Below are 14464 nucleotides of genomic sequence, written 5' to 3' on the forward strand. Positions count from 1 at the left end.
TTGGTCATGGAATTTGCCACACACCTAGATGTTATCTGACACGCACTGCAGCTAATATTGCCACTGTAAGATGAAGTTTAAAACTCTGAAAAAGAAAAAAAAGACTTGACCCAAGCACAGCACGATTGTACCACGCTGAGCCAACAGCATTGATGTTTTGCCAACCGCCGCCTTGCACGTGGGCCGTTGACGTACCCCGGTAGAGGTCTATACACCTGAACACTTCTGCTACAAAAGGTCCTGTATTGTGACGGATATCTCGCATTCCTGCCATGTTGGGAAAATCGTTTAGTGCCATCTTTAGGACGAAGTGAATTATGTAATGTAAAGTCGTGAGTGTTCGAAGAACTTCATTAGAAAAGGTTTACTGTGCTTGTATCACAAGCGCATCTTGACTATTTTCAAATTGCTCGATGCTTGTGCGGGGCCACCACCTCTAAAGATGGGGTCAAGCTAACATTTGGGATGAACTGAACATTGCGCTAGAATGTTTGTATGCCCCAAAAACAACTCATTTGTCTATTTTTGTGTGTGCTATTTGCCATTAAGTGTTTTGCATCTTGCACCACTTGCCTTACCACCACCGTTACCTGTTTCAGTGTTGGCTCAAAACATTCTGGGCGATACTAGGTTGATGTGCCAGCATGCTCTTTTGGATGTCATTTGTGTGCATGCTTTTTTCATACAGCCACCGGACAAACACTGGAAACGGTAACCAAGTGCCATGCCAGGTTTTGTATGCAAAGCCTGCATTTTTAGCATGCCTTGCAATAACTCTTTCGTTACCGTGTGAAAATGGTTATTTTAGATGCGAAGCAGCTCTTTAACCAGTCTGTGTAACACTGTCCCTCCGTCCGCTCCGCTCCCCCTCGCCGCAGGTGTTGGAGCGGTGCCAAGTAGCTCACACCTTCCTAGCAGTGCGCGCTGACGTTTCTCTCTCTCTCGCCGCCTGTCAGCTTTCTCTCGCTTCACCCTCTGCACTGCTTGCAGTGCTCGAGCCCACTCTTCCTGTGAGCATCATCTCACCCGCGCCACCTCTCTCCATCGGTCGGCGAGAAGCTGTGAGCCGGCGAGTGCACGCGTTGAGCGTGGTTCCGAAAATCTCGCGGCGCCGACAATGGGGACAGCGCGCTGCTGCTCATTGCGCGATCGTGCCGACGAGCGGGATGCCGTCACGGCATACTTCCCTCTAGTGTGTGCGCACGTTTCCCGGCTGTCGCCAAGCTTGCAAGGGTTAGCGAAGCCAATCGCATTCGCGAATGGTGATGTCAACATCGATGATGCGCGAGCAAGGGAAGCCGAATTCAAACTTCACCAGCGACACCGACGAGGTTTCGGTCAAGAACACCGATCACGTTCGAGAATAGAGACTGCGCGTGGGTTACACCGAGACGCGAGCCAAGGTAGCCGAGCGCAGGTGCCTTAAACGCGTCCCGCCTCCTTTGTATTTGCTTTTCAAACAAACATTTACTCGAGTAAACGCTACACCGAGTTTCACTTCAAGCCATTTTTCCAGCACCTGCGTAGGTGCCCATTTCAACCGAGTCAACACCTTGCGCACCACTGCTGCTTCGCATCCCATTAGTGTTCCTTTCCAGGACATGGTCCATAGTTTTTCATATATCTCGTGAAAACGGATTTTGCCAGTTTGAAAGGTACTCCAGCATGCATTGAAGCATACCAAATTTTCCACAATCAAATGCTCTATTTAAAAAATATGTTTTGGGCCCACAGAAGTATTTTAGAATGAACAAAAATGTGAAATATGTGAAATTTTTGGTTTCCAACTGGTAAACAGTGCAATAAAAACGCATAATATGCATAAATATTCAAAACAAATTAAATTCAGAATATACATTTTGAAGATAGAAGACCCAGGAATAGTATAAAAAAGAATAACATTAGTACAAAATGTTTTTACTCGTATGGACAAAGAAAATCAGAACCAAGGTGTTGTTTCATTGCTCGTGCCATGCAGTGAAGCATTCGTTGGTTTTTTCTTGAGACACAAGTGAACTCGTGGACTTAACTCAGTATTTTTTTTTTTTTGCCATGAGAGCTCACAGGCAGTCCACTATAGATGGCTGCCCATGATGTAAATGATCCCTCTGCAAATCATATGTGCAATGAACTTCACTATATTGTGTAGCGTCACCTTTTTCAATTAGCCACTTCACTCCAGATAGGATGGTGTTCCAACATATGCATCCAAGCATAATCCTTCACATTTTTGCAAATCATAATAAAGAAAAGAACAATAATGCGTGCAGTCCTAGAATGTTCGCGCTGCTCCATAGTCATGGTTAAGATGTGCTCCGGTCGCCTTCTTGTCGCGAAGAGAAGCTCTGCATACGCCGCCAGCACACCATGCCCCAGCGACGTGGGGACCTCGCACGTAACCAGAGTAGCTAAAAAATTGTGCACAAAGGTCAGCAGCTATGCACTTGCGGTGGAGGAGACAACTTTCGGCCGTAAACAAAACAAACCCATGAATGGCTTTGAATGTCTCAGGCTGACTCAAAACATCGTTGCAATAAAAATAAAGCTGAGGTACTGTCATCCTCAGACTCTTAACTTGTCCTCATTCACTTCGGGTGCAGTTGCAAGATCGTTTAAAGCGGCACATGTTGTCTTGCAGTGCAGGTGTGCACCCATGCGTGCGTGACGCTGCCGCCATAGGAGAGACTAGTTGCACTGGATCCTGTCCTGTCTCTGATATAATGATGCAAGGGAAACCAAAACTGCCGGAAACTGGCTGAGAAGGCCACCTCCAGACTTTATACATTTGGCAGACCTTCAGAAATATTTTTTGTAAATTATATTTTCCCTCAATCCTAGCAACAACTCTCTATTGCATAGTTGGCATAAATTTCTGGCAATTAATTCTTGTAACTTGGCAACTAATTCTGGCAATTAAACATTGTCAGATTGCGAAGGTGACACCTTAATTTGATATTTGACTTGCAAAGGATTTTTTTTATTACAGAACTTAGATGTTACTGTAGCTTAAGCATGAGGGGCACGCACTTTTGTCAAGTTTGCCAGCAATGTGCATTTTCTCAACAACATATGCACATTGGTTCGCGCAAATGTCTGTCAAAAACCGCTTTGTTTCCAAAACGGCCAAATTAAAATTGATTCTGGAAGTCAAGGGGCTGAACTGACTACTAGAAAGTGCCGGGTACACCAGAAATAAATTCAACATGCCAACATCGATAATCCGAAGCGTCGATCACCGGTGGTTGATTTGAATAGGCGTGGTAATGAAAGAGTAAACAGATGGACCGGAACAAAAATGTTGATGCTGCTTGGTTTGAGCTAAGTAGCGTCACAATTTGAACCCCATGGGAACATTCAATCTTAGACAAACATTTTTTTTATTTGCACTCTAAAATACCCTGTTATTCTCTACGGGAGCTACAGTTATAGGCAGTTCAACTGTCATAAAAATGGTGGGTAGCATGGACAGATTCGCTTGAAGTCTGTGCTGGCTTGTGACTTGGTGACTTGGGAATGATGACCATTCCATTTCATTATGACGATTTCTTCCGTTAGTACGGTTGTTATAAAAATCTCCCAAAAATCAAAATTTTTCTGCGTGATCTGTCCGCAGTGACAAAAACGCAGGTCGATCCCCTCGACTTTTTGCGAACCCACTGCATCTTGATATAAACGAATTTAGGAGCCGTTCATTTAAATGTATACAAGAATCTCAGCAATGCAAAACCAGCAGATATACGAATTCCAGAAATTGCCCAGCCAAATACCACTGTATCCATTGGGCCAAAGTTTGAATGTTTCGAACACTTTTCCTGATAGCGTATGCTGATATGGACTTAAGTACCGAAACCGTGGAATGAAGGTCGAGAGCAGCGTGCTCGAAGCTCTAGAAGTATGCGTGCTACTAGCGCATGCACTGCTTTCTACAGTGCATGTGGTTGTTGTTGCCACAGCCGTTGTGGAAAAAATGGTCGTTCTTGACACTATCATGTATGGCGACAATGTAACTGACAGAACTCCGGAAGAAGTGCCCCGCCGCGGTGGTCTAGTGGCTAAGGTACTCGGCTGCTGACCCGCAGGTCGCAGGTTCAAATCCCGGCTGCGGCGGCTGCATTTCCGATGGAGGCGGAAATGTTGTAGGCCCGTGTGCTCAGATTTGGGTGCACGTTAAAGAACCCCAGGTGGTCGAAATTTCCGGAGCCCTCCACTACGGCGTCTCTCATAATCATATAGTGGTTTTGGGACGTTAAACCCCACATATCAATCAATCAGAACTCCGGAAGTGTGCACGGGCCCAATGCTCGACTAGTCAAAGCAACGCTGCTTTCCACAAACTCTGTGGACAAAACTGCACTAGACGTCATTATAGCATAAAACGACTTAGTTTTGAAGGCACGTGCACGGCCAGTGCACTTGGATTGAAAATGAAACTATTGTTTGCCGCAACCGCCGCGCAGAAAAGCGCTGTCGCGGGGATGCGATAGCGATCTATGAGCTCGGAGGGCACGTGGCTAATGGAGCGGTAGAATAAAGGTAGTAAATACGTAAAAAGGGCTAGAAGCGTTTCGGCTTGTAGTGAGCAAAGCTTTGACCCGCGCTTTCGTGGCAGCCTGCTGTGCCGTCCCGATGGTCACTTGTGTGCCACAAGACATGCGCGGATTGTTTTGACGGAAATAGATTTTGCATGTTGTTATGATGACATGAAATAGCGGGAGTATCTGCGCTCCCACTTTGAGATTCTCAAGTTTCACCTTAGTGGGAAGCCCTACCTTCGTGTCTTCGGCCACTCCTAGCCATTTACAAGACCTCAACGTCAATGTTTGCTCTTGCGATCCCCCCCCCCCTTGTTTTTTGCAATGTTTTTAAAATTTATTTTGATGCTAGAAAGAAAAACTGGAGTTAAGTAAGTAATTCAGCGTGACACCCCCCCCCCTCCCCCTTGCAAAAATCTCCCGGATTCAAAATTCCTGAACTTGGCAGGTATGCCATTCTTAAAGGGCCCCTCACTAAGGTTAATGTAGGGTATACTAGAACAGTGGAGGGCCGAGACTGAGCTTCGAAAAGTGAAGCCCAAACAGGGTCAATCCGCTTGTGGGGCTTTGACCGGTAGTGTGCAATGTGTCATTCAGAGGTAAAATGCCCGCTTCTCTTTTGAAAAGCCTTGTCTTGAATCGCAGCTGTCGATGTTGAATTTTTATTTTCTAGTGTAACTTGTTATAACCGTAAAGTTTTTATTTCTTTCTTAAAGCTAGCTTCAGTTGTTGCGTACTGCGATGAAGAATAACTTGAAATGGGAAGTAAAAATTCAAGAACTTTGCAGTGAGGGAAATTATTTGTAGCACCACTGCACGGCATTCAACGAAAAATTTCAAAGTACGCCTTCGAGATCATTGCGAATACGAGAAATCTTGGAGGCCATACCTTTTTTGCTGAATGCCGTGCGGTGGTGCTGCAAGTGATTACGCTCACTGCAAAGTTCTTGTATTTTACTTCACATTTCAAGTTTCAAATTACTTTTTGTAGCAATATGTAAAAACTGTGAAGCTAGTTTTACGAAACAAAGCCAAACAATATTGCTATTACAAGTTACTCCAAAAAATAAAAACTCAGCATCTACAGCTGAGATTTGAACCTGGGCCTTCCGAGTGGGAAACGAGCATTCTACCTCTGAGCCACTTTGGTGGAGCTCTGTGGAACTCTTGAAACGACGAAAAATTGCACACTACCTATCGCAGCGACACAAGCTGATTGACCCTGTTTGGGCTTCGCTTTCAGTACATTGGTGACGCGGCCGGTCTGAGCACTCCCAGGTTTTAGTGCACTCTGATTAGGGCATTTCAAATAAACGAGCAGTGTATATATTACACTGTAGTAATACTCTGTGTGTCATGACATGACTCTGTGTCGTGAGAATGAATGCATTTCAAATTGAGAAGCACATGCCCTTCCCAACAAAGCCATCTGCTTTGAGAGGCAATGTCACATGTAGAAATTCGTTGCGCAACACACACTGCTTAGAATGTCACTGATTTGCAGGTGACTTGGGACCCAAAGGGAGAGACTGATGGGTTAGATGGTTGTACACAATACATTAGTACAGAGAATCGCATGTACAGCGAAAGTGGCGGGCTAGTTGGCGTCCTGTCTTGCTTTTGCCGTCTATGCGATTTTTTCTGCTACCGCCTCAATTAATGGATCTTTGGGTCATCGTCTTAGACAGAACATGCAATGGAACTCCGCGAAGTAAAAATACTGCTATCCAGAAACATTGCTAAAATGGTCGTGACATGGCCACTCGGTAATTTGCAATTTTCACTGAGAGATTGAAATAGAGACTTTATTGTGCTCTTACACATATGAAAGACAGACGGTAAATGAGTATATCAGTGCCAGATAAGCCCTAGAAATTGCAGGCTATAAATGCCGCCCACTGCCAGTGACTGCCATTTTGCCATGGCGTGTGAGGTGTCGTGCACTGCATGGAACGAAGCCGTCATCGTCTGCCGAATTTTCAGCCGCTGCGGATCATTCAATTTCAATGTCAAGCTGAAGAAAGCTTTAATACTTCGACTCTTATGTGCAGCTGACTATGGGACGAAATCGGTTGTCTCGCCCAAAATGCTGACACTCTCGCAGCAAGCAGCTTGTTACGTCGCAGCTCGTGAGTTCGTCTGTTTCGCCAAACACTCGGGTCACTTGCGTGTTTGTTAAAAAATGAAACTATAAATTGAGTACCCGACCAAATGCACCAAAATTTTACCAGCACGTTTGTGGATGCACTAGGATTAACCTACATAAAAATTATTATGATGGAAAATAAATGGAAAATAAAATGTCATGGCCTCTTTGAAACCTCCAATTGTTCATCCTGTCGGCATAATATCTTTGCTTGAGTGAATGGCTTTGCACTCTTGGTTTAGGTGCTTCGATGATATATCGGCTTATCTTGGTGAATCCAAAAAGAACAGAAAATAAATAAGACATTCAATTTGCTTAAATTTGGAGCAATGCGACATCAATACAAACGTGTATATCCAGGCAGATGTACACATTTGATAACCGACATTTCCACTGTAATTGTTAGGCAGCTCATATTACGGAAAAATTAACTTACAGTTTTTCAGTTCTCGCAGGACTTTATTTCTGCCCTTAAAGAAAAGAAAGTAGTTATAAGCAAACTACTACATTGAGGGCATAGCCTCACTCACGGCATGCGCAGGAGTAGTAATAACTTGCAGGGATAAGTGGGGTCAGATGGTGGGGGCCAATTGTAGCATGCATAGCATAGTCATAGTCGTAATTTTGGCATCTTGACACAAGTTGAAAGACAATCACCTGTAGTGTATGACACAAGCTATAATTTATTAAATAATGTGTTAAGTACTTGCAGCACCAAAAAATGGTATCAGGGCACAAACAGTTAGAGATGTTGACGAGGAGGAGGTAAAGACTTAATTTGACATGATTAAAATGAAGCCAGTAATGCTGCTTGAAATTATTTGGGGTAAAGTTCAATCATGCTGTGTGTGTGTGTGCATATATACAGATGCAAAACTGAAAAAATTTGAGGGGGGGTTCACCCCTACCCCTCCTCACTGGCGCTATGCCACTTGATGAAGCGCATGCTGTTTGAAGTTCACACCAATACCCATGTTTCCTACATTCTGCTATTAAAATTAATGTAATTACCAGACTATTTATTTGTTCTACTCGTCAAGCTGTCAATTTGGGAGCTGTGTAGAACTGTCGAAAATTTCAAAAGGAGTTCTTTCCACAAAGACACACATCGGGCCTCTATTTCTTTTCTTCCTAGCAAGGAAACAAAGTCTGTGCAAAGAATAAAGGTAGACTAAAATCAAATGCAATTGAATATTTAGCTAATTAATTTTATTCGAATAATTGGCTTGGGAAGATTACTGATAATTTTTGACTCAGCTGAACAACATGCATATGAGTCTTCATTACGTTGAACGATCTTTTAAAGGGGTACTGACACAAAAATTTTGGCCTCGCGTGTTTCTGCTGCAATGCCTTGCTGGGGGCCTGTTAGTCATGAGACGACACATTGTTTGCTGCAGATAATTGTTTGCTGCAGACGACAGATAATTATATACAGGCCCCTCATTATCAATCAGTTTCAGTTTCGGTTTGAGAGAGTTCCAAAAACTGGGTGCAACTGTCGCCACCTAGCGTGTGCAGCTCTTGACCACATCAGCACACAGAATTGTGGCGCACTTCCGCATGGTCCGCATCAAGAATTGCTTTCGAATAGGTAACGGGACTGTAATGTTGCCAAACACAAAACTTTCTAAGCGTACGCCACGACCACGCAGTCGCAACCAGCCGCTGAGAAATATAGACTTCGGGAACTAATGCGGAAAAAGAAAAATGGCGGCTATGACGTCATCATAACTTGTTTTGTTGACCGCAGCGTGGTGACGTGAGGGAAGTAGGGGGTCACCTCGGGGTCACCTCCAAGGGTGTCTATAGCGCTATGGAGTCGGTCGCTCACGCAAACATCAAAACTAATTTAAAATACTTTCCACGCTATATTCACTGTTGATATCTTGCAGATGATATACGAATGTTCCCGAGAATCGACCCCGCCGGCTATCTCGGCCCCGAAATTTTGTGTCAGTACCCCTTTAAGGCTTTCATGTTTGACAGCTGGGGCACTCTGCGTGAGTACTTGTAACGGCAATGCCGCTAACTTATGTTGTGCTCTAAATGTTGCAAAATTCACGGCTTACTTGTTCTTGTTCTTGACACATGCACATTTACATCTAGCGAGAGAATTTACGTGTGTACCTCAACGTGAGGGACAAATCAGTAATTGTTTCTGGCATGCCGAGTCTATCTATATATTTGATTGCATTAACTAGAAGAAAAAGGAAGGAGTGGATGTATTTCGCTTGATTGGAATCCCCAAGAATGTGTACAAGATTCGTTCCTGGCCACAGCAAGCAACACAACAGTATATTAAATAAGTGTAACATACAGGCTGCCCAGTGCTGCGTCCTGGCTTCATACCCTTAGTCCTTTCAGTCAAGAAACGGTGGCGTGTTTGGAATTTTTATTCTTATTTCTCTCTTCTGCTTTGAGCGCCACTCGACCAGTGCATTGTAGAAATTTGAGGACGGTGTGTAGACCGCACGCCAACAACAGAACCTACAAAGTGTTGCACAAGCATGCGCTCTGAAAACAGCTGTACAAATAGAGCTCAAGCACGCATGTTCCTTGTGTAACTGCTCTCTGCACCAGTATAGATCTGTGTGTCATAGCATAGACGCGTGCACTATAGTATAGATCAGCACCAGTGTATCGTAATCTACTGTGCTTCTAAACTACATTGCTTGCAACAATGTCTGTGGTGTGAGAGCAGCCCAAGAGCCGCAAAAACAACCTTGTGACACTCATGAAATGCAGGAAATGCAACGCCACCTTTGAAAATCACCTCTTTGATAAGTGGACACTGGACACTGACTGGTTGCTTGGGGTGTGTTGCCTAGTGGCACTTCAGCTGAGATGGAAGAGAAGGCATTGAAAATGTTATAATTTGGCTGTATAGCAGGTAGGGAAAGCGTTGACTATAAAATTTGCTAAGTAACTCAAAAGTAGTTGTGGATTGCATTTGAGCTCAAAATTAGTTTTGAATTGTTTAGTGTTTTCAGTTTTTGCATTGTTGGTTTTTCTCTATATGTACTTTTTTCTTAAGAACCACGAATTGTTGAGGATTGCAATTTCGTACAAAGGTAGCAATCAACACTCCGCAGAAGGGAGACTAAAATTGTGGCCATACAACAAAAACTAGGTTTATCATTTTTCTACCTTTGTCAGTGTATGCAAATTGCCTATTTTGAATGTTTCTTTTTCTAACTGCAAAAAAAAAAAGAATGCACTCTGTTTCTAGTTATGTAAATGACACAAACCAAGGCATGTGAGAATATTTATTTGGTTATGCCCTCTAATTCTTGAGAAAATTGTAGACAAAGCTCCAGAAAAGTTGTTTCGAGGAAAAATGCCGAGACCGTTTCCAGGTACATTCGCATTTCCTGTCAGCGTGTCGAAGAGGACCGAAAATTGATTTTGAAACGGCGAATACCTAAGTGGGGTACGCTTTTTCAAAACTCTCTCAAAATTGAATTTTTTTTACGAAACGAAGTCTCACTGCACGTTAAATCATCGTGTCTGACACAACCATGGTGTCACCTGCAGAAGATTAACCCATTAGCACCCAGCATGCATTACAAAGCACACAATTTTTGGGGAATAGAAAGTACGCAATCCAATATTGTGATTTTACTGATTAGCTTTTTTAAAACCAGAGGCTGCAGTAAGGTACTCCTAATCTCATGCATTGAATAGGGTGTATCCATTACAGCCACGCTCGCTTGCTACCGCGGCCGAAAGACCGACCTCCGAGGGAGCTACACCCGGGCGTTGTCTACAAAGTGTCGTGTTCTGGGTGTCCAGCCTGCTACATAGGCGAGAGCAAGTGTTTCCCGGAAAGAATGCGCCAACACAAGAACGACGTCAGGAAGATGGAAGTGCAACGTAGCGCTCTGGCGGAGCACTGCGAGAAGCACGACCATAAAATTGACTTAGACGGCGCTTCTGTTATTGAAACAGAACGGAATTTGGGAAAGAGGCTCTTGCTCGAGTCTTGGCACATTCAGCATACGCCTGCCAACGTGAACCGCTCGCTGGGAACATTGCCTTCGGTGTACGTTCACGGTCTCCGAAACGTGGTGGAAAGGGAAAGCCGGAGCCGTGGTGAGAGAACACGACGCGACGACACTTCCATGACCAACACAGTCACCCCCTGAGGAAGGGACCGAGTCGGTCTCGAAACGTCGGACTCTATTTGAACTGTGGCTGGAGCAATTTCAATTTTCTAAGCCTAAATGTAGCACATTTATGGCGTAAATGCGCTATATTTACGCTGTGATGAATTAGCTCCAAGGTGCTCGCTCGGCTCTCTGTTTTCCTTGACTGGGGTCTATGTTTTCTATGCTACAAGTTGTTAAACTTTCTGAAAACAAGTGCACATCAAGTGCACATGATGCATACTACCTTTTCTAATTCGATATGAAAATTTTGCACTTTATATATTTAAAAAAATGATTGGGTTCAGAAGGAACAATATAGTTGCTAAAAAGCACAAGAATCTGCTGAAGTGCAGAGCTCTGCTCTGAAGAGTAATCAAATGTTGGTGTACCTTTCATAGTACACTGGGCCTTTGTGGGTGCTTGCAATAAGCATTTTGTTGTAGATTGTCTCGAACATTAAACCAGGCATTTTCCATGGAAAAAAATGCTGCTTTGATGGTGGTCACAGGCATGCGATGCTGCGACAGGTATACGAAATCCTGTTTCTGTTATTGTGACTCCTGACTCCAACATGTAAACTGATGCGCAAAGGGGATGGCTAGGGTACATACAAATAGATGCCTTCTTCCGTGTGATAAACAAGATGGAATGAAAAAAAGTGGCCACATATTAGTGTGCTTTGCTGCAAATGTCCTCACAGGATGATAGTCTTCTGCCGGCCATCTTTTTCGTGCATAGTCTGGTATTTTCAGCGCAGCGTAAAAGACAATAGGCTTTTCAAAATGGTGTATCTATGTATTTTTTTAGTAAAGGAACACACCACCTAATACTTGCGTATTGATGCTGCGGCTCAGACATGCGTAATATCTGCTTTTCGATTAACAATGTTCACAAGTATGAACGCAGCCACCAATTCAAGATGGCCGAGCGTTCAGTAGGTGCCTGAACTTTGGCTCGGTGGCTGCATCGTGTGGCAGACAGAAAGAGAGACGGACCAGAATTTTTGTATCCCAAGAAAGGCTGTCATCTTTAAGACACGAAGAACATTGCTTCCATTTTGATCGAGAAAACGAGTATCAGCTATAGACAAATTTTACCGGACTTAAGTTATGAAAATGCGGTGGCGCTGTCTTGATAGACAAAAGACACTCTGCCTACCGCAGTTTCTGCTGGGTTTTCAATGGTGCATGTGTGTTCTCAGTCAAGCAACGAGAAAAAAAAGAAGAACGGTATGCCGACGAGCTGCGTCGCGGTTGGATGAGAGTCGCGTCTCACAACTTAGTTTTGTTTGTTGGCACACATTGCAGCCCTCAGCACTTATGGCTTTCACAACGTTTATGGCGTCTCACAACGTGGTTTTGTTGGCGCACATTGCAACCCTCAGCGCTTATGGCAGAAGTTACGTGCCGACGTCACTATAATTTTACCCATAATGTCGACATCGGCCTACCTGTGTTTACAAACATGGAGTGGGTCTTTAGTGTAGTTGCTATGGCAATGAACTACAACATAGTCGAGCCACTATGCCAAGGGAACAGGTTGTCGTCTACTCAAAAGAAGAATTTTGTGCCACCTCCAAACCTTATCGGCAGCTACAGCAATGGCATGTGAGAGGTCCACCTCCATGATCGAAGTGCGTATAACCACGGTATTTTCATCCATTGAGAAAAATGGCGGAGGCCCCCCATTCACAGAGATGGCCGAAATTGCTATCCTCAACTCATAGCAGATCTGCTAACCTCCTGGAGGTTAGCAGACCCACTATAGTGTTGACTGCTGCCAATCACGCTCATAATAGCAAGACACTACTGGCCCGCTGTTGTACCTAACAGATCTATCAAGCGGTTGCCAAAGCCCATTGTGCCTGCTATTATTCTCTGTACATATGGATATTTGCACAAGAAGCTTTACGGACAGCCGAGGTGTACTGCCTTTCAGTACTGCGAAAAGTGTGGCCCTTTACCTTGCGAGAAGCTTTGATGCTTCAACAAGTTCTACATTCCAAGATAATTTTGGTATTAGTTTGGTGAGGGCCTAGCGTGCTTATTACTTTAGTAACCGAGCGAACTGGCCCATTGCTATGGCAAGAGCCCGGCATACTTTCTAAATCACTAAAATTTTAATACTCTGAAGAGTATTATATCTACTCAAACAATTAATGCAACTCGATGAAAATTTGCAGCTGTAGTTGACTGCTGTAGTTCGAAAAACATGCTAACTTTCAATAAAATCGTACCAATAGCTCTTGCATGGGCCTTAATGGGTTAACTTAGCCACGTCGCGCACAAGTCATTTGTAGGAGATGACTCCTGTCTTAGGTTACTATGTTGTTTTGAGAAGATGGGCTTCAAATGCACAGCGTTGATGTGCATTGCCAAATCGGTTGTATTAGAGTGTGGCATAATTAGTTGTATGCAGGACTTGTGAGGGCTTGAGGTCTTTTTAGTGAATGGGTTGAAGGATACTTTTTAGAGAACAACTAAATTTCTGCGAGGGCATGTTTGCATAAAAATTTCTTTTTCTTATGGGGCTACGCACCATGGTATAAACCAGGTGCATTTGATTATATGCGCAAGCAATGCATCTTCTATAACATTTTTTTCTGTTTATTTCCCCCATTGTGGCGTGGGAATGCATATTTTTTATGTTATTACAGTTTTTTTTCCCTGATATTCTTCGTATTTCTTCATTTGTAACTGTGTTTTTATACACACTTTTGCGTCTTTTTGCAGTTGTTTGTTCTTCAGTGTCCTTCTTTCTCACTGTGTCACATGGGAACACCCACGTGCACATCCATCTATGAATGTGTCAATAAATGAATATAATAGTAAATAATAATAATACATTCACCTGTCATTAAATGTTGATCGTTACTGCTCCATCTCGCAATGGTTGGAGCGTGTCCTTCCCTGGCATGGTACTTGGTCGCACAGCGTTTTCTTTGCAGCTTACAAAAAAAAAAAAGGTGTTGAGAATATCTCAATCTGAGTTTTTTTGTTCTGTCGATCTTTTTTGTGTGTAACTCCTGCTGCATTGTGTTCCTTTTTCCTCCCTGCTGCAACTTCTCCAGATGAAGTCGAGAAATTTTGAGAGAGTTGAAAAGGTAGGTGGTCAACGCTTTTTTATAGCATTGCATCACTTTTATGGGTTATTAATTGAAGGGACACTGAAGAGGAACAATGACTTGGTTTAGATTAACAAGCTGCACTCTGAGAACTCTAATGCCATATGTTTCAGAGTCATAAGTTCATCATTAGGAGAGAAAAATCGAGGTAGAAGATTCATTTTTAAATTTCACGCTAAACTGTCTGTGTGTGACGTAACATATTGCAAAATGTATTTTTCGTATTTTGCATGGACCCAGTATATGCCTAAGCATGGACCCAGTGTATGCCTCCAAAATTTACTACGTAACATTGTTTGGTGCAGGAATGTAACGGTAGCGTCTACTCCCACATTTTCTTTTCGCGAGCCTTCTCACTTGCTAAGCTTAATGTCATAGTAACAGTTTTCGGGATTGTGAAATTGTGATTTACTAATACGCGAGATATCGTTACGCTCTTTAGTGTCCCTTTAATGGGAGTGCAGCAGAGAATAAAGTGGTGGCATAGTTGGTTCGTGATCACGGAAGCCAA

The 14464-nt window shown here is 43.5% G+C and overlaps 1 protein-coding gene across 4 annotated transcripts in view; it reads left to right on the forward strand.

The window, feature by feature from the left end:
- su(f) (cleavage stimulation factor subunit su(f)) overlaps window positions 1–14464 on the forward strand; it is a 92258-nt gene that overhangs the window by 35904 nt on the left and 41890 nt on the right. For all 4 annotated transcript variants that reach the window (XM_075872275.1, XM_075872279.1, XM_075872276.1 and 1 more), the window contains exon 4: window positions 13900–13932. In XM_075872275.1, the coding sequence (XP_075728390.1) occupies window positions 13900–13932 (33 nt within the window). The remainder of the gene's footprint in view (window positions 1–13899; window positions 13933–14464) is intronic.

This window comes from Rhipicephalus microplus, chromosome 8 (assembly GCF_043290135.1).
Source record: "Rhipicephalus microplus isolate Deutch F79 chromosome 8, USDA_Rmic, whole genome shotgun sequence".
In the NCBI taxonomy this organism is placed as follows: Eukaryota; Metazoa; Arthropoda; class Arachnida; order Ixodida; family Ixodidae; genus Rhipicephalus; species Rhipicephalus microplus.